At 36.3% G+C, this 22,842-nt stretch overlaps 1 protein-coding gene across 1 annotated transcript in view; it reads right to left on the bottom strand.

Annotated features, from left to right (window-relative positions):
- Positions 1-9,930: 9,930 nt before the first annotated feature.
- The window catches only part of EYA1 (EYA transcriptional coactivator and phosphatase 1), a 156,140-nt gene continuing 143,228 nt past the window's right edge, over positions 9,931-22,842 (bottom strand). Inside the window, exons 17-18 of the mRNA XM_049781818.1 lie at positions 22,559-22,659; positions 9,931-10,579 (exon numbers count right to left, since the gene is read on the bottom strand). Coding sequence (XP_049637775.1) covers positions 10,499-10,579; positions 22,559-22,659 — 182 coding nt within the window. The 3' untranslated portion in view covers positions 9,931-10,498. The remainder of the gene's footprint in view (positions 10,580-22,558; positions 22,660-22,842) is intronic.

The raw sequence follows: 22,842 nt of genomic DNA, 5'->3' as shown, positions 1-22,842 counted from the left end.
TACACACTGCTATCTTCCACTTTTTGCCTCGGTGGTACAATGACTAATTCTCATTATCATTCTTGTACATCTGTTCTGATCTTCTTGGAGTATATAAATGCTTTTCTTTTTTCTTTACTTTTTTTTCTTTTTTAATTTTTGAGTCACACCCGGCAGCACTCAGGGGTTACTCCTGGCTCTACGCTCAGAAATCACCCCTGGCAGGCACAGGGGACATATGGGATACCGGGATTCGAACCTCCATCCTTCTGCATGGAAGGGAAATGCCTTTCCTCCATGCTATCTCGCCGGCCCCATAAATTCTTTTTAAACCTATAATTATCAGAATAAAAATGTTTAATTTTTTTGAAGAGTCACACTTGGGGATGTTCAGGGATCTTGTTCAGGGATCACTCCTGGTGGAGATTAGAGACTTATATGCAGGTTTGTCGATCTAAACAGCATCTGACACATGCACTATCTACCACATGTAGATACTACCACATGTCCTATCTCTATGCCCCTATTATTATCTTTAAAGAGGAAAATTCTCCAATTGCCTTTCACTCATTGGTATTTTCTACTGGCCCCAGTTGTTATTTGCCTTTGCAATCCCTGGTGAATGAGAAATTTATGAGCATAGTATACATCTCCTACTATTTCATGTATTTCTCTTCATGAAATATGAATTTCTCTTCAATATGCAGCAGCACTCTATGAATGGTCATAGTTCACTACCTATGTTTGCACTTAAATTTTGAGGTTCTTATTTTGAAATGTTTTAGGTATTCTCCACTTTCCCCTTCTTTTTTTTTTCTTGTCTTTGAAATTCTCACCAGTTCTTTATAGTATAGATTCTTACATTCTCCTAAGAGTCTTCCCAAACTAGAAATATTTTCCTTTCCCTCTTGGCCTGAAGGCTTTAACTCATCTTTTTCCTTTTTTTCCAAACCACTTATTACCTTTATTTCAGTGCTCCTTCCCCCATTCAGGAAAGAAACATGAAGTACTCCAGGCAGTGAATCTGTCAGCACTTTGCTCAGGGCCATACACATAGTGGGTCTTTGGTACACATTGAAAGATTACATGTCAAATGAAACTATTTTTTTAGCATCTAATTTTCTTTAAAGTCTGTTGATCTAAGGCTGTTTGGAGCAGTCTGTTGTTTTTCCTGATTCCTGCATTTTCCTTTGTTTTTCATGGAACATGTAGCCCTGATTTCCTGTAAGACTTTGCAAATAAATATCAAGGTCAGGGGCTGGAAGCATTTCTGTAGCTATCATGGCACCTCTCGATTCCACTGGGCCAAGAAATGCTTTCAACCCCAGAGGGCAGAAGTTTTTCAAAACAAGACTGTTCCAATAAGGGCGTACGCTTCCTCCATCAACCCATTCCCCTGCCTGCTTGCATTTTAACTACTTTGGAAAGAATGGAAATTCTGAAAAATCTTTGGTATTTTTGAACCTTGAAGTAGCTAGGTGATGGGGCCTGCAGTGATTTCTCAGTGAGAGGTTTGGAAAGACAGCAGCATGGGGAGGTGGTGAAAGAAGTTCTTTCAGAAGAGCAGGGGAAAGGGCAAGGGCCTCCTCTGGCTCAACTCCCCTCTCCCTTCCTCCTCTTCCCAAGGGGCTGTCTGGACTTCTGCTCACAGGGACTTTGACCTCTGCAACTTCAGTCTCCAGCACACCATATCAGAGTAAGTGCAGGGGATCCTAGTCCATGGTTTTATGTCCTTTCTAATGTCCTTCCTAGAGGATACTATAAACATTTCACCCTCTGCTAGGCCTCTTTCTGATTTTTTATTTTGATTTTTACTTTCCCTTACTCACTCTTCAACACTATTTGTTGGAAATGAACTGTGATAGTCCAACCTTTGCAAATAAAAAAAGTACAAAGGACCCAATCAAAGGGATATTGTCCTAAAGGACCTTGGTTTATCTCCAAAGATGCAGTCCCTTAAAGGAAGGTGCCAGGAGTGGATGTTCATCAAATATAATACAAAGGACTTACCTTGAAAACTAGGGTACACACACTACACTTCACCTCAAGGTTACTTTTGTAACAGGTAGTTTAGAAAGCCTATCATCGATAAGGCTAAATCGGTTAAGCATTCTTATAGTCTCCTTTATTCAGCACCTTCATTTAAAATGGACAAGCAACATTTTCTCCTCTATATGTAAAGGGTGTCAGACTGCTTGTTGCACTTTCTAGAATTATCCGGAGAAAACATAGAGCCTGCTCTTAATTCTTGCTCCTCAGATAATTCACTGTACTCCAGACACAATGGAGTTTTATAAAATTTCTCCCCAGATAGCAAAGTCCTCCAATTCTAGATTTAGATTTTTTAAGAAATAACCTACAGGGCCCGGAGAGATAGCACAGCGGCGTTTGCCTTGCAAGCAGCCGATCCAGGACCAAAGGTGGTTGGTTCGAATCCTGGTGTCCCATATGGTCCCCCGTGCCTGCCAGGAGCTATTTCTGAGCAGACAGCCAGGAGTAACCCCTGAGCACCGCTGGGTTTGGCCCAAAAAAAAAAAAAAAAAAAAAAAAGAAATAACCTACATCTTTACTTCAATTATCTTTTCCTGAATTAAATACCCACACTGATATAAATATGACAATTTATACACATCAGATCTTTTCAATACTAGTATAAAAGTGGGAAGCAAGAGTATCCTGTATTCCTACCCCATGCATGCTCTATGACTAACTGACTGGGTCACCCATTACATCAGTTTCCTGTTTCTATCCCCTGGGCTATCCTAGGATAAACCTTTATCACAACCAGCTTCCACTGTCTTCCAAACCGAGTTACTAGCTATTTCTCTCTTCTTAAATGTGCATGAGTTATGAGGCGTAGGCACCTATAGCCTTCTCTTTTTTTAAAAAGAACTTACGATAAGAAAACTATGTACTGCTTAATAGACATTCTACTGTACCCAGTTAGTATTCATTGTTCTGCCTTCTGATCCAACATCACAAATTCAAATTCTTTGCAACGTTGTCTCCATTTTTTTCCATGTGCTTACAAACTATAGAGGTCCTCTTCACAGTGTGCCTCATCACATATCTATTCCTTCACTAGAAGACTAGTCCCTGTGGGACACTCCAAAAGAACAATCATGAACTCTTTTCTCAAAGTAGAAATTCTCTTGGCAACTGAATGCAGTTTGTTGGCATTTTAAGGTTTTCAAGGGCATGGATACTACATGCTGAAAAGCAGAACAGACTGGAAAAAGGCCAAGAGCTGGAAAGCACAATATAAAATTTTCCCAACACTACTAGAAAGAGACTGATAATAAAATTCTTATTCTCCCAGTTGACACAAATCAGTGACTTCTAGTTGTTGTGCAAGTTAATCCTAGAAAAAAGAGTCTAAAATCCAGAATGTTTTTCAAGCATGGGCCTTTTGTACTCAGGTAATTTTAATGATCAGCCAATTGAGAGCCACATGATAGCAGTTGAATATTGGAACTTGTGTAGGATGCTCCATTTCTGTGGGTGTATGGAGAAGGATGGAGCAGAGGCTAAGTTGACAAATAGTACCAACAAAAAAAACTAGGTGACATATCTCCTTTCACACCTGGGTTACATCTGACAGTTCAGACCTTGGATTTCCATGTTCACCTAGACAGGAGATGGGGCAGACCAGAGAGTATATGTAGCAGTAGAAGTCCAACTTTGGCTTATAGGAAGAATTAGATTTGCAGGGCTATTCGGCCTACTTACTGGTTCATGAAGTCACCTTCCTAATCAAACCAGCCCACACAACCAGAATAGAAGCCCCATGCAATTGTACTGTCATATCTCCTGGACTCCTGGCAAAGCTTGTTCCCCACCAGAGACTACTACTCTTAGAAGGGCTTTCTTCTGGCAGTTCATCCATTTTTCTTCTGTTGCCAATAAAAATCGCCGGCACTGTTCTTTCTCCTTCGATTCCTTCTATTGCTTCTGACAGAGTTTGCCAGTTAGCTGAGGTCAGGATTTCCTTTTTACAACAACCTGCTTTCAGTCTGCGGGGCCAAAGGTTTCCTAAATTACAAACCCTTTCATTTCTTCTGCCACAAGTTATCCTGTCAGTTTGCATAATTGCACAGAATAGAGAGAAATGGAAACCTTCTGAGAGATCCTGAAAGAAATAAGTGCTTTATGAATCCTATCCTTTTGCACAGCAATTTTACTATATTGTCTTGAATCAAGACTAGCTCAGCTGAAGGTTTTTTTTTTTTTAGCTGTCTAAGGAAGGTATAAGCTCCAATGTCTAAATAGAAAGTTCTTAAATGACTTAAGTGGACATACTGTGTTCATGGCATCATCTCTATAGTCTGTTTAAGCAATGGGACTTCTTTATATTCATTTGAATTAAGAAACATTCATGTGATAGTCAAGTGTAAGGAAAAGTAAAAATTTAAAGATATAGTAAAATATGTTAGTGGACATTTGTAAATGCTTCATGGAAGACAAAGTTTAAACTAACCTCTGGACAGACTGTGTAGCATTACAGATGCTAAGGTTAAACAAAAATATCATTTAGTTGTGGAAAGTTGAAAAAGTCTACCAACTGTAGACAGCATGCCATGTCTTGATAACAGAGGCAGCTTTGGGTCACCAAGGTAGGTAGTGATGGAGTTGGAGGACCAACACAGCTTTTATTGGCTTGAGCACTCAACTTTGCATGATTTTATTTTATTAGCTGTGTTAGGTTGTGACTCTTTTTCACATTTAACTTCTTTCTCAGAGCATTTAGCTTGACTTTTGGAATCTGTAAAATAAGAGTTTCCTTTAAACACTAGTTTAATAGTTTAGACAAGTTTGGTGGGGAAAGAGTCCAGTCCATTGGAGTTTGCATAAAAATTTCTGCTCCTAGATAATTGCTTTTCTTTCTCCCATAAGGGAGAGGGGAATAAAGCAGTCCACAGTATACTCACAGTACTAAACCTGAAGTTTTAGTCTGAGAGAATAAAACTCTTACCCCTTTGCTGGAGAGTTCACAGTCCCCTGCCTCACTGGTATCTTCTGATCCTCACTCTCTGCACTTAATTCCCATCATTTCATGGCTTCCTTTTATTCAAAGAAAACATGTTCACATTCCTTCCTTTGTGGTTCTCTCCCAGCCCCTTTATGCTTAGTTATGAAGGTGGGTGGGTTTCTGTTTCTGGTTCTTGAGGTGAGTTACCCCACCACAATCAATGCCTTCCTCAAAACTAATTTATCCTATTTTTTTTTTTTTTTGGTAATAGCTTCTATCTCAATTTTTGAGGTCAGAGTCTAAAGTCTCTTTTTCATCTTGGTTTTTTGACTAAGCCAGAATGGTATAGTGTTGCTGTCTTATAAACATGAGGTCAAAATGGATGACGGGTTTAAATGGAAGGGAAAAAAATGCACATGGATGCTTAGCTAACATAACAGGCAACATTAAGTTATAAGTCAGTGAGTGTCTCCAGCAGATCTTTCTTGTCTACATTGAACTTACATTCAACAAAATGCATCCTTTGTAAAGTAATTTTGAGTTAAAAATATTACAATACAAAACACTGTATATTGTTTGGTTAGTAATCACGTAGCTGCCTGGAAACTGTGGCTGCCTGCCACCATAGCCTCAGGAGAGAGTACTATGTTTTATTCTAGTAGCCTGGAAAAAAGATTTGAAGTAGAGTTTCTAGAAATGCATACCTCTTTTGCATGACAGAAAAATCAGAAAGATCTAAGTCAAACCTGTTTAAGTCAGGGGCAATCAATATTAACCCTCTTTGTCATTGTAATAACTTTGAATAGATATTATTTCCCTCTTTTAATAAATGAGTAAATGGGGGAAGAGAAAAATGAACTTCCTGTTAACTGGTAGTCAGTCTTGATCAAGAGGCAGGATCTGGGGTTGGAAAGAGCCAGGCTGCCTAGAGTAGCACGTTACAAAACTATACTATCTCACCACTGTATTGAGATACTTTATTTCAGACTTTTCCAGATTCCTCTTACATTTTGCCATTTTCCTTTTTCAAATTATTGGAAAATCTTATCATCACTGTTGCTAAAAGCCCCAACGTTCATTTTCAATTTCTTCATCTGAATATAGCTATTGAATTGTTCTATGAGCCTGGTTTATCCATTTTATTTCTTGTCCTCCATGATTTGTTCTCCATGCAGCAGACAGGCACAATCATTTTAAAGTATGCTTTCGTTGGGTCACATCCCTTGGAAAAAAAAATCATCCATTTAGAATTATGTCCAAATATCTAACTATGACCTAAGGTCTCCTAAGTCTCCTATCTTTCCCAAAGTCAAATCTTTCCAAAGTCATCTCTTCTTGGAATTTTAGGCATGATTTTCACCCCAACACCACAAAACAGTAAATAGAAGTTTTGTCTGAGGACTTATGCCCTCATGTCCCAACTCTGATCTTTTCATACTACTTCTAATCTTCTTACTCAGTTCATATATCTTGGCTTTGTCTAACCTTTTCACAGAAGCTTATATCCTAGCACTAACATAGGTTCCTGGTTTGATTTTCTGTAAAGAATACTAAATGTCTTATTCACTAATTCAGCTTTCTTGTCAATACATACTTGACTACAAAGTAAATTCAGTGCTCAGCTGTAGAAAGCCTGTCTAGAGTACAGGTGGGATATTTGGGACATTGGTAGTGGGAATGCTGCACTGGTGATGGGGGGGTGTCCTCTTATATGACTAAAACCCAACCACAATCATGTTTGTAACCAAGGTGTTTAAATAAAATATTATTTAAAAAAAACCCATTTACAATCACATCTTAAAGAATGAAGTCTCTAGGAGGAAACATAAAGAAAATGGAAAAAAAAACCCACTATTTTTGTTTTCTTTTGATCTGTAATCACACCTGGTGATGTTCAGGGATCACTCCTGATGGGTCTTGGGTACTGTTTGGAGTGCTGGGGATAAAACCTGAGACAACTGCAAGGAAGAAAAGTGTGCCTTTTCTTGCTTGTAAAAATAACCCTTGTATGATCATTCAGAATCTTATGAAACGAAAACTGTGTTCTTTAGCATTTAAAGTACTGATACTGGAATAGAAATACTCTGAAAAGAGTTATCATTGATGCATTATGGATGAGAATTAGCAAAATACATACATTGTGAAGCTAAGGGTCGCATAGCTAATACAGATAAATTGACAGATTCCCTGCCCCCCCCCCCAAAAAAAAAACAAAGAAAAGAAAGTTGCACTGGTGAAGGATGGTGTACATTTGAGGACTGAAACCCAACTCTGAACATTTTTGTAACCAAGATGCTTAATTAAATTATTAAAAAAGAAAATATTCCCCATTGAAGGGTCCAGCAATTTTTTACTAAGGGGAGTAATATAAACCATCAAATGAAGAGTCTGGATTTTACAAAGGAGAAGCTAATGATAAGGTGTGTTGGCAAAGAAGGTTCCCTAATAGAGAAGCACTGGAGCTGGATGTGGTGAACTGATGGTAGAGAAAGTCTTTGACAGCAATGGCATCAATGTAAAAATTATGAGGCAGAAATGTTTATCTGTTTGGTCCACTAAAGATATTGATGGTGGGTTGTTCATAATAATAATGATAATGTTGGAAGAAAATAGTATATTGGAAGAATGCCAAGTAGAGAATCTGGGCTCTAACATAAAAACAGAGCATTTCATAAACATTTGACTAGGGAACTTTATTGTGAATCAATGTGTTAGAAAATACTTTTGGGGTATACTCTCTACCTCTTTTGGAGGGAGTGGGACAACATCAAAAAGTGATCAGGGTTTACTCTGGGTTCTAAATTCAGGGTCACTTCTGGCAGGTTAGGAAGACCACATGAGGTATAGGGAATCAAAGCCAAGTTGACTGTGTGCCAAAGCCCTCCCTACTGTACTGTCACTCTAGTCTCTCTATTTTCTCTTTTTCATTTTTCTGGAAACAACTTTCCAAAAATACCTCCACAATATTCCCTTGCCTCTTTCAAAGGGCGGCATGTTCAGTAAATTTATTAAACATTTGACCCAGTGTAAGCAGGTTAATAATGATCCTGAGTCTAATGAAAGCATCAAATAATTGCATGTTGAATTTTTATGTTTGTATGTATGAATGGTTTCTTCAATTAGGTCAGAAGGTGAAGAAAGGTTTTTTTGTTTATAGCTCTTGGTTGGTGGTGATTCATCTGGCTAAATCTTAGAGGTCATTTTGTGGGCATTCTTTTTGATGAAACTACTTTATAGTGCTGTTCTTGGGTATTGTAGTAGCTCAGTCTGTGCTTTACTATCTAAGATACTTTAGTGGAATTTTGTTTTGTAGCAGATAAATCTGTGAGTTAAGTTTATATAGTTGGGGGGGTTAGGGAAATAAAAAGCTTTTACTTTCATTTGTTCTTTAGTGACCAGATATCTGTTACCCTTCAAGGTAAGTCCTTTCAAGGACTGATAAAGCCATTACTCCAATTAATTCTTTGGTGCCTGAGGATTCTAATGCAACCAGGTTTCCTGCCACTTCACATTACTGAGAGATAAGCACATACTGACATTGAACAAGCTTACAGTATGTCACAAATCAATTTTATTAATTTAAACACAAAGTTAATGAAGAAAAATTCTGTACACATTTGTGGGCACAACACACTTTTATACAGTAAGGCCAAGATAAACTTTGTGTTTTTCATCTGCAGAGTAAAAAATGTGGAGGGAAGGTTAAAAAATGCCAACCTACATTTGCTTCAAGATAAACAATAAAACTGATTTCAATGATTAAACATTTGGGAGAATTCACAACTAATCTTAGCAGCAACATGAGACTTCTAAAAAGGATAGAGTAACTTTTGAGACTCGGGGTTAAAGCTGGTATTTATTCCCAGTATAAAATTCAAAGAAAACTTATCCAAAGAGTAGATTTATGACACCGAAGGCTTCAGATGAGAAATGCTTGTACCCAAACATCACTTATGGAGAACTTTCTTATAGAATAATAAAGGGGAAAATTCCAACCCCACCCTACTCCACAATGTAGGTAAAGAGGAACACTTTTTTTCTTGGAAGGTCATGACTTGATATAACCACTGTTGGAATTCAACTTTCCTGGGAAGATGGGATCAGTTGTGATGCAAAAAGAAACCATGAATATCAGAAACAGTGCAAATTTCTGCTGATTTCCAGATATATCCTCCTTTATCTCAACAAGAAAATAAAGATACTATAATGTGAGCCTAAAAGAAAAAATAACTCTGCCTTGCTAGTCTCCAATTCATGAACCTTTTTATTAATAAAATAAATCTATTGTCTACATTCTTTCTGTGGGAAGAAACATTATAATCATCATTTTTCCCCAAGTAGTTACATATAATACATGAGTGTTGAAAAATGAAACAATGAGGTTGTCAGAGGACTCTTCTTTCAAATGATTTAAGACACTACCTGCTGTGTTATTTTATGAAGGCCCTCCTAAAAGCATGAGCAGAACTGATGGGAAAAAAATTTGGAAAACAAGATTCTAGTGACACTTGACATCCATACTTTTGGTCTTGACAACATTATCTAAAAAAACAAAAACAAAGACAAGGAACACACAACAAAACAAAAAGAAACAAAAAGAAAAAAACAAAAACAAAACAGAACAAAACAAAACCCAGCAACGACCCAGAAACAGAAAACAACCCAACCATTATCTACATATTTATACCCAGTACTCGGACATAGCAGTACCCATGCGTGAGTGGAGACTGCCATAGACTTCCCTACCTTTCAATATCATTTTCCCAAACAATATGTAAAGAATCATCCATTATTACAAATTTACACCAAAAATTCTTTCTGTACATGATTGTCTCAGTGATGTACATATTATATGCTTAAATTAGACATACTTTAAACTACTTTGCAATGTGCTAAAATTCAAAGTACTTGCTGTGTCGTGAGGCAAAGGCCTTTAATTGCTTATTTCTTAGACGATTGTCTCTTCAATTCTTCTGATGTCAAAAAAGTCTGTTCAAGTGAACCACCTGGTATATGAATTATACCTCAATAAAGCTGTTTCATTATATTTCTTTTAAAAAGTCTGTTCATAAATAAGTAGAGATGTACAGATTACCCTGGGCATGAGACACCAAAAAGTAAACCTTCTTTACAGGAAAATTCCCCCACTGGTCTTCAGAAAACACATTTCAGTTTTCGTTTGTGCAATCAAGTTTGCTGTCATGGAGAATCTATGTCACATTGAAGATGCTAAAAACATAAGCGTTTGCAGGTCCTTTCTTCACAGGTTTGAACCACGTACTTACTGTGGTAAAGACACATTTTTTTTGTGCTAGAACATTCTCATGGCTTATTTTCATTGGATTCACAGTACTAGAGTCAACAGCTGTTCTGAAGAAATAGATGTGGTCTTTCATTTACCACCAGGGCAGAGGTGAAGACCCACAGCAGCTGCATGTCAGTGTGCTGAAATCACTAATTTCTGGAGTCTGCGCTGACGTGAGACTCAGGCCTGCTGGATTTGTCCCTGGTCACAGGGCTGTTGTGTGGTTTCAAAGTGCTCTGTGGTTGTTACAGGTACTCCAGTTCCAAGGCATGATGTAGGGCCATGAGGTCTGAGTGACTGGAGATCCTCCAGAAGGGCATGGCATGCTACGGAAGGGACAGAGACAAGGTGAGATCATAGGACACTCCCCATTCAAGTCTTAAATTTGCTTTTCGAATCGACTCCAAAGTTTATCCCGCTTTACAACACTGAAATTTGCTGGTGAGGTCTTAACATCACATCTGTTTAAAACAAAAATTCAAACTTAATCCTCTCCGAAGAATCCTAAAATAATTTTAAAATGTGTTCTGGGTTCTGTTTCTTTTAAGAAGCTGAATTTTTAGATAACATATAGGAATTAAAAGTGAATGAAACTTTGTCAAAAATAGCTGCCTTTCAAAACATGTATCTGGTGTTTTCTTCAATGTGAATGTTTGAGCGGTTCTTAGTTGCAAACATTTTAAATTTCTAAATCTTGAAAATTTGGCTCATGTCTGAAGCAAGTTTTTAAAAATTAATTTCCAATAAGTATTCTTTAAATGGATCTTAAAGTGACTTTGCCTCTTGAAGAAAACTGTAAGTGAAAGGCCAAGGTGCATTTGTGAAGTATCTGCTTAAAGAAATAATTAAAAATCTAGTTTAAATCTAGGACTGTCTGTAAATATCTGAGTTAACCAAAGACAAGAAAATAAAAAAAAAGTTACCTCAATCATTAAGAAATGAAAACATGATTATAAACTTTCAATGGTGAAAAGCACTATAAGTACCTAGGCATCAGCAAAATCTTTTCTTATATGAAGAAAAAGATAATCACCACCTTTCAGAGGACAAAAATTCTATTTAGCCCAGAAAAAGATATAGGGGCTTTAGTATCTAAAACTATGGGGAGTAAGTTTAACTTGAAATTATAATTCTAAGAAATTAAAAAACAATGTGAAGGTGGGTTGGGCCACACCCAACTGTAATCAAGGATTACCCCTGGCTCTGCACTCATAGATTACTTCTGGTGGGCTTGGGACTTTATATGAGGTTTTTCACTTGAGGAAGCATTAAAAATAGGAAGTGTAGCAATTGGTCAAGGTATAAAAGGATGTCATTCAGAAGAGTGCTCTGATGGTTTCGGGCAAGTTGGGAAGAGATGATATACTTGCTATTGGAGACAAACAGTACTTGACCTGTTAATCCCTACTAAGGAATAAATTAATAATAATATTCATTTATGTAGACTTATGGACTTATTACAAGCCTCTAACTTAGTACCTCAGAATAAGCTAAAGCTTAGAGAAAGAGCACATAGGATTGTATCTGAATCCTATATATTAAAAGATATCTTTATCAGCATAAAATATTGTGCATAGCTTAAACACATAACTTCTTCATGACTTAATTCTGTAAAGAACATTGACAAATTTGAGTGACTATGATTCAAAGTTAGGTTTGGAAAACAATGAATCATTCTACAGAAAGCTATTAATTATCTTATAAATCCATGTATATTATAGAAAGTAGATGTGTTAAAAAATCATTTCTGCAACAAGTACTCAGATAGCCTCCAGAAATGTTTTAAGTTTTTTTTCCAGCTTTTGGGCCACATCTGGTGGTGTTCAGGAGTTACTCCTGGCTATGACTCAGGGATCACTCCTAGCAAGCTCAGGAGATCATATGGGGTGCTAGGGATTGAACCTGGGTCAGTTATATGCAAGACAAGTACCCTCCTGTTATAGGTTCTTGCCCCTCCATAAATATTTCTATAATTTATCTATTTACATTCATAGTTAAAATTGTGTGTATAAAGGAAGTACCATTTTGTTATTCGCTACTGAGCTTTGAGCCTTCCCACCCTCCTCAAATTTTAAAAGTTTATTTTCTCTTGCCAGGGAGACAGACTCTGGGGCAGATAAGTCAAGGTAGCTTTGGCACAAGTGTAGCACTAGATATGAAGCTCAAAATCTCACCCTTGCGCTGGGCACCACTTTCTAGAGTCACACATTATTTTAAGGCTTTTTTGAATATTCAACAGTACCAGTAATTTTTTGGTATTTTCTCTAATTTACTAGAGATTTGCTTCTTAACCTGATACTTAATGATTCCATGAGAGGCACAGAAATTAAGAAAAATTGAAATATAAACTAGTTAACTTATCTGTACAAGGCTGATATTAATTTATCAGCTGCACTAATTTTGCTTTAAAATAAATGCCTGCATATCATCTTTATAATAAAGTCAGACTAGAACACATTTAAACTGACTTAATTTGAAATAATACTCAAGACACATTATTGAAAGGTGAGATTATCCACCAAAGCCCTCAATAGACTAAATTATGACCAAGAAAATAGTAATGGCGTGGTCTTTCTGGGCAGCATAATAAGAACCAAATGGTCAAGTAATCCTCTGAAACAAGTTCAAATGAGGAAATATGCTTGTGGTATATACAGACAACATATACAATGCAAATGGTTCTCTAATGATAACTAATAAATCTTAGAAATGTGGAAAGAGAACACATGGTATCTAGGTCAATAGCAGTATTCTATCCTGATCATTATATATTTAGTAACTTAAAGGATAATTAAATCTGATATAACCATTAGTTCTAATCTCCAAAAAAATTAATGGTGGACAAACTGCTGTCTTTCCCAAGATATTATTGCTTTAATGGATATTCAAGAACTTCACTATACAAGTACGAGGTGAAAGAAAACTCTTTTAAATATAGAAATGTTTTTCTAGGGGCCAAGGCAATAGTATAGCTAACCCTGGTTTGATTTCTGCACACTATATGTTACTGTAGATTACCAGGAATGATCTTTTAATGCAGCACCAGGAGTAAGCCTTGAACAATGTCAGATATGGCTTTAAAATCAAAACATAAAATAAAATAAATGTTTTCCTAGAGCAAAGCATTTTATTTTTGTTTAAACATATAATGAACAAAATCTACTTATCACCAAGTAAGTACAGCAAAACCAGTGGTGACAGGAGATCTGGATCATATTCAATTCTTTTATTTTGAGTTATGACTCAGAGTTCCTTTCAGTTGAATAAAGTTCATGGATTTATTAAAACAGCTGAATATTGTGCAGCTCTGTAGCTACTAAGATATATAATGTACAGTACAGTTAGTACATATGTCACCACTGTCAAAACCAAGGAGCAAACACATCAGCTAAAATGATTTCATTATGAGAAAATGCGGGGCTAAAAATTAGTTGTGTAGTGAGCAAAAGGAATGAAAGAAATAAAATTATCTATTTGCATTTGAATTGGTTTTTATATTGAAAAGGCTTAGAGGCCACCTAAAACCTTACATTTAATCACAAGTTCAATAAAGCTGCAGAATACAAAGTTAAAATACAAAACTCACTAGCATATTATACGCTAACAATGAATTAGTTGAAATAAACAAATAACTTGGGTAGCTTTCCAAATTCCCTTGTCTATTTATTTTTTGCATTTTCCCTTTTAGTTATACAGAAAATAAATTAATATTAAAAGCTGGTTGGATTCCCAGTCAGGGAACCAAAAAAAAATAAAAAAGCTGGATACATAGACATTCATGTTTTAAGTCCTAGTAAATTATTAAAATGTATTAAAAGGCCAAAGTGATAGCACAGTGACAGGGCATTTGCCTTGCAAATGGATGACCCAGAACAGACCCAGGTTCAATCCCCAACATTCCATATAGTCCCCCAAGCCTGCCAGGAGTAATTTCTGAGCACAGAGCCAGGAGTAATCCCAGAGCACCACGGGGTGTGGCCCAAAATCCAAATATGTAAAAAAAAATAAAATGTATCAATGAAACGTTTAAAACTATAACCTGTGTCACAAGTATGATACTTCTAGAAATCTATACATAATATACACTGCCTATGAATTGCATAAATATTATTCAGTAAAAAACTGTCATGGTATTATTTAAGTCATCCAAATATTCAACCATTGGTACTCCTCATATCCATGAAACAGAATACACATGCACTAATTTAAAAAATTTCAACAATCAGAGTTCCAAATAATGAAAAGAGTAACTACCAGGGTGTATATCTGTATTTGTGTGCTGTGTGTGTGTGGAGAGAGAGAGAGGCAAGAGAGAGAGGAAAGTTAGAGAAAGAGGATATAGAGGAAACAGAGGAGAAAGGATAGTTGGAGAGAGAAGAGAGAAAATATTTTTTGTTCCTAGTAGTATTCTAAGGACCAACTGTGACAAAGATTGACCCAGTCATCCTGCATGCAAAACATGTGTTCCAGCCCATTAAGTTATCTTGCCGGTAATCTCACAGGATATAGTTTAAATAAAAAATGGTATTCACAGAATCAAGACTATAGTCAGCATTTATATAAGAAACAGAATTTGTGTTTATATAAAACTATAAAAGAAACAAAATGGTAATATGCAAAAATTTTCTCTAGAAAACATGTATGTGGAAGAAACAAATGGTTTATGAAAGCTCAATTAATCTATTTCTTGATATCTTTTTTGTTTGTTTTTGGGCCACACCTGGTGGTTTTTAGGTGATACTCCTGAGTCTGTGCTCAGAAATAATTCCTGGTGGGATTGGGGGACCTCACAGGATGGGATGCCTGGGATCAAACCTTATGTTATATGCATGCAAGGCAAGTACCACTGTACTATCTCTTGAACACTGAGACATGAACTTTTAAAGGTTGAACATGAAACCTAGTTTATGACCTGACATAGGTGCTTATTAAGCACCAAATTTAAATAAGTCTGGTAGATTTTTGACAACAAAAGGCAGATGTAAAATCTGTAAAAGAAAGATCAATAGAAATTTATCTTCCACAAAGCCTCCTCTACAATCTTTTCAAAAACAAAGAGGTGCTCAGGGAAAACTCATGTAAGAGATCTTTTAGAGAAAAAAATGTATTTCTAGATTTTTCTCTTTGAAAAGGGCTATTTTGAATGATATAAATTATAAAATTAGATACAGTTACTGATGAAAGCCTAGAAACTATATTGGCATAAAGAACAAGGACAAAACAGACTTCAATTGACCATGACAAAACAGGCAATTGGCAGAATACTTACTGATTTTCATTTCTGGGCTTAGAGTCACTATCTCTAGCAAAAGAACATAATTTAGGGAGATGAAAGGCATCTCTACAGGGAAAACAAAGGAGGGTGAGAGAAGATTCTGTAAGGCCATAAGGGAGTAAAGAGGCAAGCCAACACTAGTGATTTTGAAGAAATGCATAATGTAAAAAAATATTTTAGGCAAAATTGCAACATTTACAAAACATTTTAGTGTACAAACTGTTGAGCCTCTCTGGTTCTTCATTGCATTTAAGAATACAATATGCTTACAAACTCAACTATATTAGATTTATCTTTCAATGAGTTTCATGAGTATAAAACTATGGGAAGGGGACATTTACATAGTTGTATTTACTTCCAATGAAAAAAAAACACAAAGCATTCCATGCTCTATTCTAACTTTATTTAGAAGTCACATCCATGACTTAAAAAACAAAATCTGAAGATTTTTGTAAACACAGCATGTTTGTGATATCCATGTCTATCAATCTATCCATCCATCCATCCATCCATCTATCTATCTATCTATCTATCTATCTATCTATCTATCTATCTATCTATCTATCTGCCTATCTACTTTATAATTTTTCATTGGTTGTGATCACAATTTTATTTTTTATAATTTAAATTATTTATTTAATGAAAAGGTATCACATTGTTGACATAACTGATCATAAAACATTTGTTTTGGGATGACAGGAAGCAAAGTTATTAAGAAATAGGAAAAGAACAGAGAATTAAAAAAGTGAAACTAGGGGAGAGAATTTATTAGAAGTTATATTTGTGAAACTTCTTGTACTAACTATTAATTGTATTAATGTAATAGCTGAAGATTTAGCATGCTCCCATTTTTTTCTCCAGAGATGAGAAATACATTTAAAAATGTGTGTGAGACAACTGTTGTTTGCATAAGCACAGCAAAATATGGAAGAAATGGAATATAAACACCTTTGGCCTAAAAAATAAGGAAATCTTACACCAAAGCACCTTGGTATAACACCAACTCAAGGCTTCAAGCATACTCGGTTGTCAAACACCCTAGTCTTTCTCGGGGGTTAGCTTTTCAATCTCATAATTGTTGCTGTCAGTCTACTTTATAACGTAAAGGACTTTTGTGCTAAATCTTCGATTCTCAGTTCAAATTCTGCTTAACATACATTCAAGCCATGCGATGTTGGTCAATTCGTTCATTTTTCTCTGTAACAATTTTCTCATCTATTGAAACTGTTCTGAGTTCCTTTTTATAGAATTATTAGTATTTAATAAAATATCAAATAAAAACTCTTAAAGATGTAGGCAATACTCAAGTGTTTATAACTGATAGCATTTTTGTTTCTTATATTTATGAGTATTATGCCTTTGATAAGCACAAGTAACCATCTTTTATTAGGTTGAATAGTTTTTAAATTTTCTGTATTGCAATCTCTTCTCTAAATTAAACATTTATCTGAATATTTTCAATTTCTCTGTAGAATTTCCATTTAAAGATTGTTTATTTGTTTTTTGCTTGTTTGTTTTTGGGACACGCCCGACAGTGCTCAGGTGTTACTCCTGGCTCTGCACTAAGAAATCACTCCTGGCAGGCTCAGGTTACTGTATGGGATGCCAGGGATCAAACCTGGGTCCATGCAGGGTTGGCTGTGTGCAAGGCAAATGCCCTACCACTGTGTTATCGCTCTGGCCCCTAAAGATTGTTTTATTTACAGTAAATTATTCAATATTAGCTTTCTATTTGTGTACAAAAGTACTGCTTAATATTAGTGATTGAAAAAGATTATCTCTCTTATCTGTGGTATACAGAATAACTGGATGAGGAAATATAATGTAATAAAGCAGTAATGCCTAGATCACCCTTGACCCTACAGCCTAGGGAGGAGAAGGGCAGACAAAAGAAATTAAGGTGGAAAGGAAGAATAAGAGAATGAGAAGTAATGGGCAGATAGGGGCTTCTGTTATATTGGTGATGTAGGAGAATGATAGTTTAGTGATACATCCAAAGCACAGACTCAACAAAACTGAGCCAATGATATCTAAGCTGTAACCACAGAACTTTGTAATGTGCCTAACAAGAAGGGAGGTAGGGAGTGGGGTAGGGAAATGAGTGTGGGGATGGTAGAGTGAGTATGGGAGTACTGGTAGTAGGAGTTGACAGTGGCCCGGTATTGGTGATTAAATATTATATTCTGAAATTCAACTATCAATAAGTTTGTAAACCATTGTTCTTTAAGTAATAAAGTATTAAAAATAAAATTCAAGATAAATTAAAGGAAAAATGTTTGTCATTAGAGAGAGAGTACAAGTCAGGGCACTTATTTGCCTTGCAAGTGGTTGACCCTGGTTCAATTTGTGGCACCACCTCAGTTTCCCAAGCATCACTATGAATGACTGCTGAGCACAACATCAGCAGTTAGCCACATCCCAAAACAATAACAGAAAATAAAAATAATAATATGAGGATAAGTAGAAAAGGGAGCCCTGATACGCAGCAAATGATACCAAAAATTGGCAAAGCATTATATAATGCAGCAAAGAAATTTCTCAAAAAATTTATAGGGAGCGGAGATAGTACAGGGATGAATTCAATTGAGTTCCATTCTGATGTCCTAGAGATTCCTACCTCAGCAATGTCAAGTAGCTTTGCGTAACCCTGACCTCACAAGGTCCTTGTATTCATTGCAGGCCTAATTGAACTAAAACTGTCAGTCCCTTCTGTGCCCCAATCTCCTGAGAATCTCTTACAGGGCACCCTCCCCCCAAAAAAAGATTAAATAGAACTTCCAAGCATTCAGAAATTCCATTTCTGGGTACTTAAAAATACACAAATATTAATTCGAATAAACATATGCCCTCCCCAATTTGTCAAAGCATTATTTATAATAGCCACATTAAGGAAACAACCTAAGTGTTAAATGTCAATCAGTGGATACTGGAATTAAGAAGATGTGGAAATATAAATGTGTACATAAAATAAATACATGCAGATCATGGGAAAATATACATGTACTTATATATAAACATATACAATGAAATACCTCAGAGCCATAAAAAAGAGTGCTGCAATTTTCGATAACAAATATATACTTTGAAGATGTTATGGAAAGCGATAATAAATGAAAAGGAAAAAATAGGATAATGTTGTATGACTTCACTTATATATATATATATATATATATATATAATCTAAGAAGGAAGATTCAAAGTTTAAAAACAAACAATCACAAAAGATACATTGACAGAGGAGAGAGTAAGGATGGACAAAATGAATGAAAAGAACCAAGCGGCAGAAATGTCTTGTTAACAAAAAATGAGCCATAGGAACGTGCAGTCTATCACAGGGTCCATAGAAAATGAAGCAGTATCACAAATGTGAGAAAACATACTACTAATAAATGAAAAGTAGATTTGTTTTGGTGACCATTTTACATATTAATGAAATGTTAAACCACGGGAGCTGGAGCCATAATATAGTGAGTAGGGATCAGCTGTGCTAGGTTCAAACCCCAGTACTACATATGATTTCTCAGACTTTTAGGAGTGATTCCTGATAACAAAACCGGGAGTGAACCCTGGCCCAAGGTTTGAACCCCCCAAAAGAGAGACAATACATAGTAAGTCAGCAAGTTGTATACCTGAAATTAATAAATGAAGCTAATGAAATGATGTCGGTCGTACTATTTCAAAAAAGAAAGGGTCAAGTCATCACTCTGGGTGATAAATAAGATCCTCAATCTTATCTAAGATTTTTTTAGGAAGCTGAACCTTTTGTACATTTTCCATACACATTCTGTCTTAAGACTCCCAGTTGCAGTTTTATCAGTTTCCAAACTAGTAGGTCTCAACAGGAAAACTTCATTCTCAATAGATCCTTCAGTATTTTTATATGTTCACTTCATAAAACCAAAACAGACATTGAAGCCAAGTCAAAACACTCAAAGATGGCCTAATGCGAAAGCAAAGCAGATATGGCGTCAATTCCCAGTAACTCTGGGTATGCCCCCCCCCCCCCAAACTAAAACCAAAACCAAAACCAAAACCAAAAAGAAGGACTCAAAGGGGGATGTTCTTTGCAAGCCATTGCCTAATTATTTTTGGTACAGGAAGTGTTTCACATGTTCAAAGACAAACAGTGGAAACCATTTTTAGCATCTTAAGAAAGCAAATACTCTTAGGTTTATTACTATTTTAATACCTAACATCAAACAAAGAATTCCCTTCACTTTCCCATGTTTGTTCTCTCACATCTAAGAAATGTTAGGTTTCCAAAAGCTTTAGGAAAGGACACGCTCCACAAAAACTGGGTCCAGAGCTGTTTCGTACATTTTAAAAAGTCCTTGTTTTCATATGCATTCTTCTGCCTACCACAAACTATAAAGCCAAATTCTGGCAAAGTTTTCTTGATATTAAAACTTTCTGGTGAACGCTAGTGGGAGAAAGACCAGTCTGTAGATTAGATTCATACCCTAGGCCAGGCTGACATGAATTTTTTCTCAAGAGACACACATTTCTTCCATGCTCCTATACTCCTAAGAGACCCTTCCTAGGAATGGTCTGGTGATTCCAGAGGCTTTCCCAGATAAAAAGACACCATTCTCTTTACTCTGCAAGGCTATTGGGGGGGGGGGGGCATCCTAAACTAATCTGGAAAAGATTTCATTTTATGAAAACAACTCAAAGGGCTAACAGATGTAGTACTTACAGACAATGAAAGTTATCCATTGGTGAGGTTAAAATGTCAGAAGCAGTGCCTACTGACAAATGCTTAGTTAGCATCAAGCACTCCTGGATAAAAAGTGTTTGTGGTTTTCAACTAGTACTGTTGTACCCTGGGGACTCTGGGATCCTAAATATATTGTCTGGCCCTGGATATAAATGAAATGCCACTATCACAAAACTAAAGACTTGGCTTTTATTGGAATTGTGAGGCATACAAAGGAAATAATTAATTTTCAAAATCTCTAAGAAGAGTGATCATATATTATGCTTAATGATAAATCTAAGACCCGGTGACTTTAGGAACCATTTCTGGTGGATTTACATTATATATCATAAAGCATATGATATATATATACATATAGTACAATACAGCAGAGGAGATGAATTGTGGTATTTGTTCTAGAAATATACAGTACTTGCTCTGAGAGTAGTAAATGGGGGGAGAAAAATAATTTCATTTATTAATTTTATTAAAAAGTTAATGCTTTTGAATTAAAGAAACACATCTGATGTAAATGTGCTCAGATTTAAGGGACAAAAAGGACAAGATAACAAACAAAATAAGAGTCCTACTTCTCTGAAGCTTATGTTTTGGGGGGCAGAAACAGCTTCTACATAATTAATAACTAGAGCTACCATCTATACATAGACTTCATATCAATATCAGGCTTTCTTTTATGAGTTTTACATATATATAAAACTATATCTATTCAGTAAGAGAGTGAAATTGTGATCCCAGTTTTCAGAAGAGGGGAAGGAAAGGGTTTAATCATCTGTTCACAGGTAGAAAACTAAGAAGCAGATGAGTTAGAGTTCAAATACAGGCTGTATGGTTGAATATTTAAAACAATCAACCAAGTAGTTCCTTCAATTAATGTGTAAGTGAGCACTACTGGAATGGAGTTCTCAAAAAACAGAGGAAACAGGGTAGGAGCAGTACAGTTGGTAAGGTGTTTGCCTTACATGAGATCAATGAGGTTTTGAAGAACTTATCCTAGCATCCTATGTGGTCTCAATCCTTGCTCAGAAATAAACACTAAGGGCCCGGAGAGATAGCACAGCGGTCTTTGCCTTGCAAGCAGCCGATCCAGGACCAAAGGTGGTTGGTTCGAATCCCGGTGTTCCATATGGTCCCCCGTGCCTGCCAGGAGCTATTTCTGAGCAGACAGCCAGGAGTGACCCCTGAGCACTGCCGGATGTGGCCCAAAAACCAAAAAAATAAAATAAAGTAAAATAAAATAAAATAAAAATAAAAAAGAAATAAACACTAAAAAGTGATTCCCTGAACATAGCACTAGAAATAAGGTCTCAACAATGCAGGGTGTGTTCAAAAATAAACTCCAAACCAATTCAAAACAACAAAAATAAACAGAGGGAAAAGAAAAAGTGGCATATAAATGGAAGGCTGGAAACTGAGTTAGGTGGTAATAGTAAAGCATTTGGGAAAAGTCATTCCAAGAGGCAACAGCAGTAAAGAACTATTGCACAGGGTCAAAGGAAGATAAAGGCTAATATGTCTGTAGTGCAGGGTACAGGGATGAAAATGATGATCAAGTGGGCTGTTACCAGACCTTAAGTGTTATGCTGGGAGTCAAGAAACTGAGTAGGATCTACTCAGTTACCCCAAATCCCCAGGGGCAAGTCATAATCTGCTCATATTGAAAAGAAGAAACCTATTCTAAGGCAGCAAATCCTTTGCTTATTACTTGCAAGCCAGTTCTGACCAACTGAACACTACCATCCTTTTGTGGATTTCTGAAGTGATAATGAAAGATTTTTAGCTCCATGTAGGTCTGTATAGTAAGGCTTTGGCCACCTACCAATGTTTGCTGCGGACTCAGCAAGGAGAATAACTATGGTATGTTAATCTCTGTCTTTATGATAGATATGCTGCTAAGCCTTCATTTCTGCTCCCAAAGACTCTGTTCTATAAGGACCGACCATCTGTGATCCTGAAACTTGTGTCTGTCACTCTTCTGGTTTACTATTTATAGTTCTCAACACATGCATAATCATTTCAGAAAAATGAACTTGGGGCCAGAGCGCTGGAAGACGTTTGCCTTGCACACACTAACCTAGGACGGACAGCAGTTCGAGCCCCCAGAGTTCCATATGGTTCCCCAAGCCAGGAGCAATTTCTGAGAACATAGCCAGGAGTAACCCCTGAGCGTCACCGGGTGTGGCCCAAAAAACAAAAACAAACAAAAAATAAAAGAAAGAAAAAGAAAAATGGAACTTGTTAGATGAACAAGCTATTAGTATCTGGAGGTCTAAGGAAAAGGAAATGGCTTGAGAATCTCCATCTAAGATCACTCACCTTTTTTGCACCTTGTTCTTCCTCCACGCCATCTCCTATAACAACATATACCACTTTTCTTCCAAACCTTTGAATTATCCTCTCAAAACAGCTTTCCTTTCCTAATAAACAAAAATAAATGTAGGATTTGGGTAACTCATAAGAGTGCTTGAACCTTTTATATATATGTATATAAAATGCTTTCTTCACGCTTTTGATTCAGCTCTATCCTACTTGTACAATTATGAGAATGATACTTCTATATGTGCCATTTGGGCAGGATTTATAATAGCATAAATAACTAA

Source organism: Suncus etruscus, chromosome 10 (genome assembly GCF_024139225.1).
Source record: "Suncus etruscus isolate mSunEtr1 chromosome 10, mSunEtr1.pri.cur, whole genome shotgun sequence".
Classification (NCBI taxonomy): domain Eukaryota; kingdom Metazoa; phylum Chordata; class Mammalia; order Eulipotyphla; family Soricidae; genus Suncus; species Suncus etruscus.
Note: the sequence above shows the minus strand (reverse complement) of the source record. Positions and strands in the feature narration are given on the sequence as shown.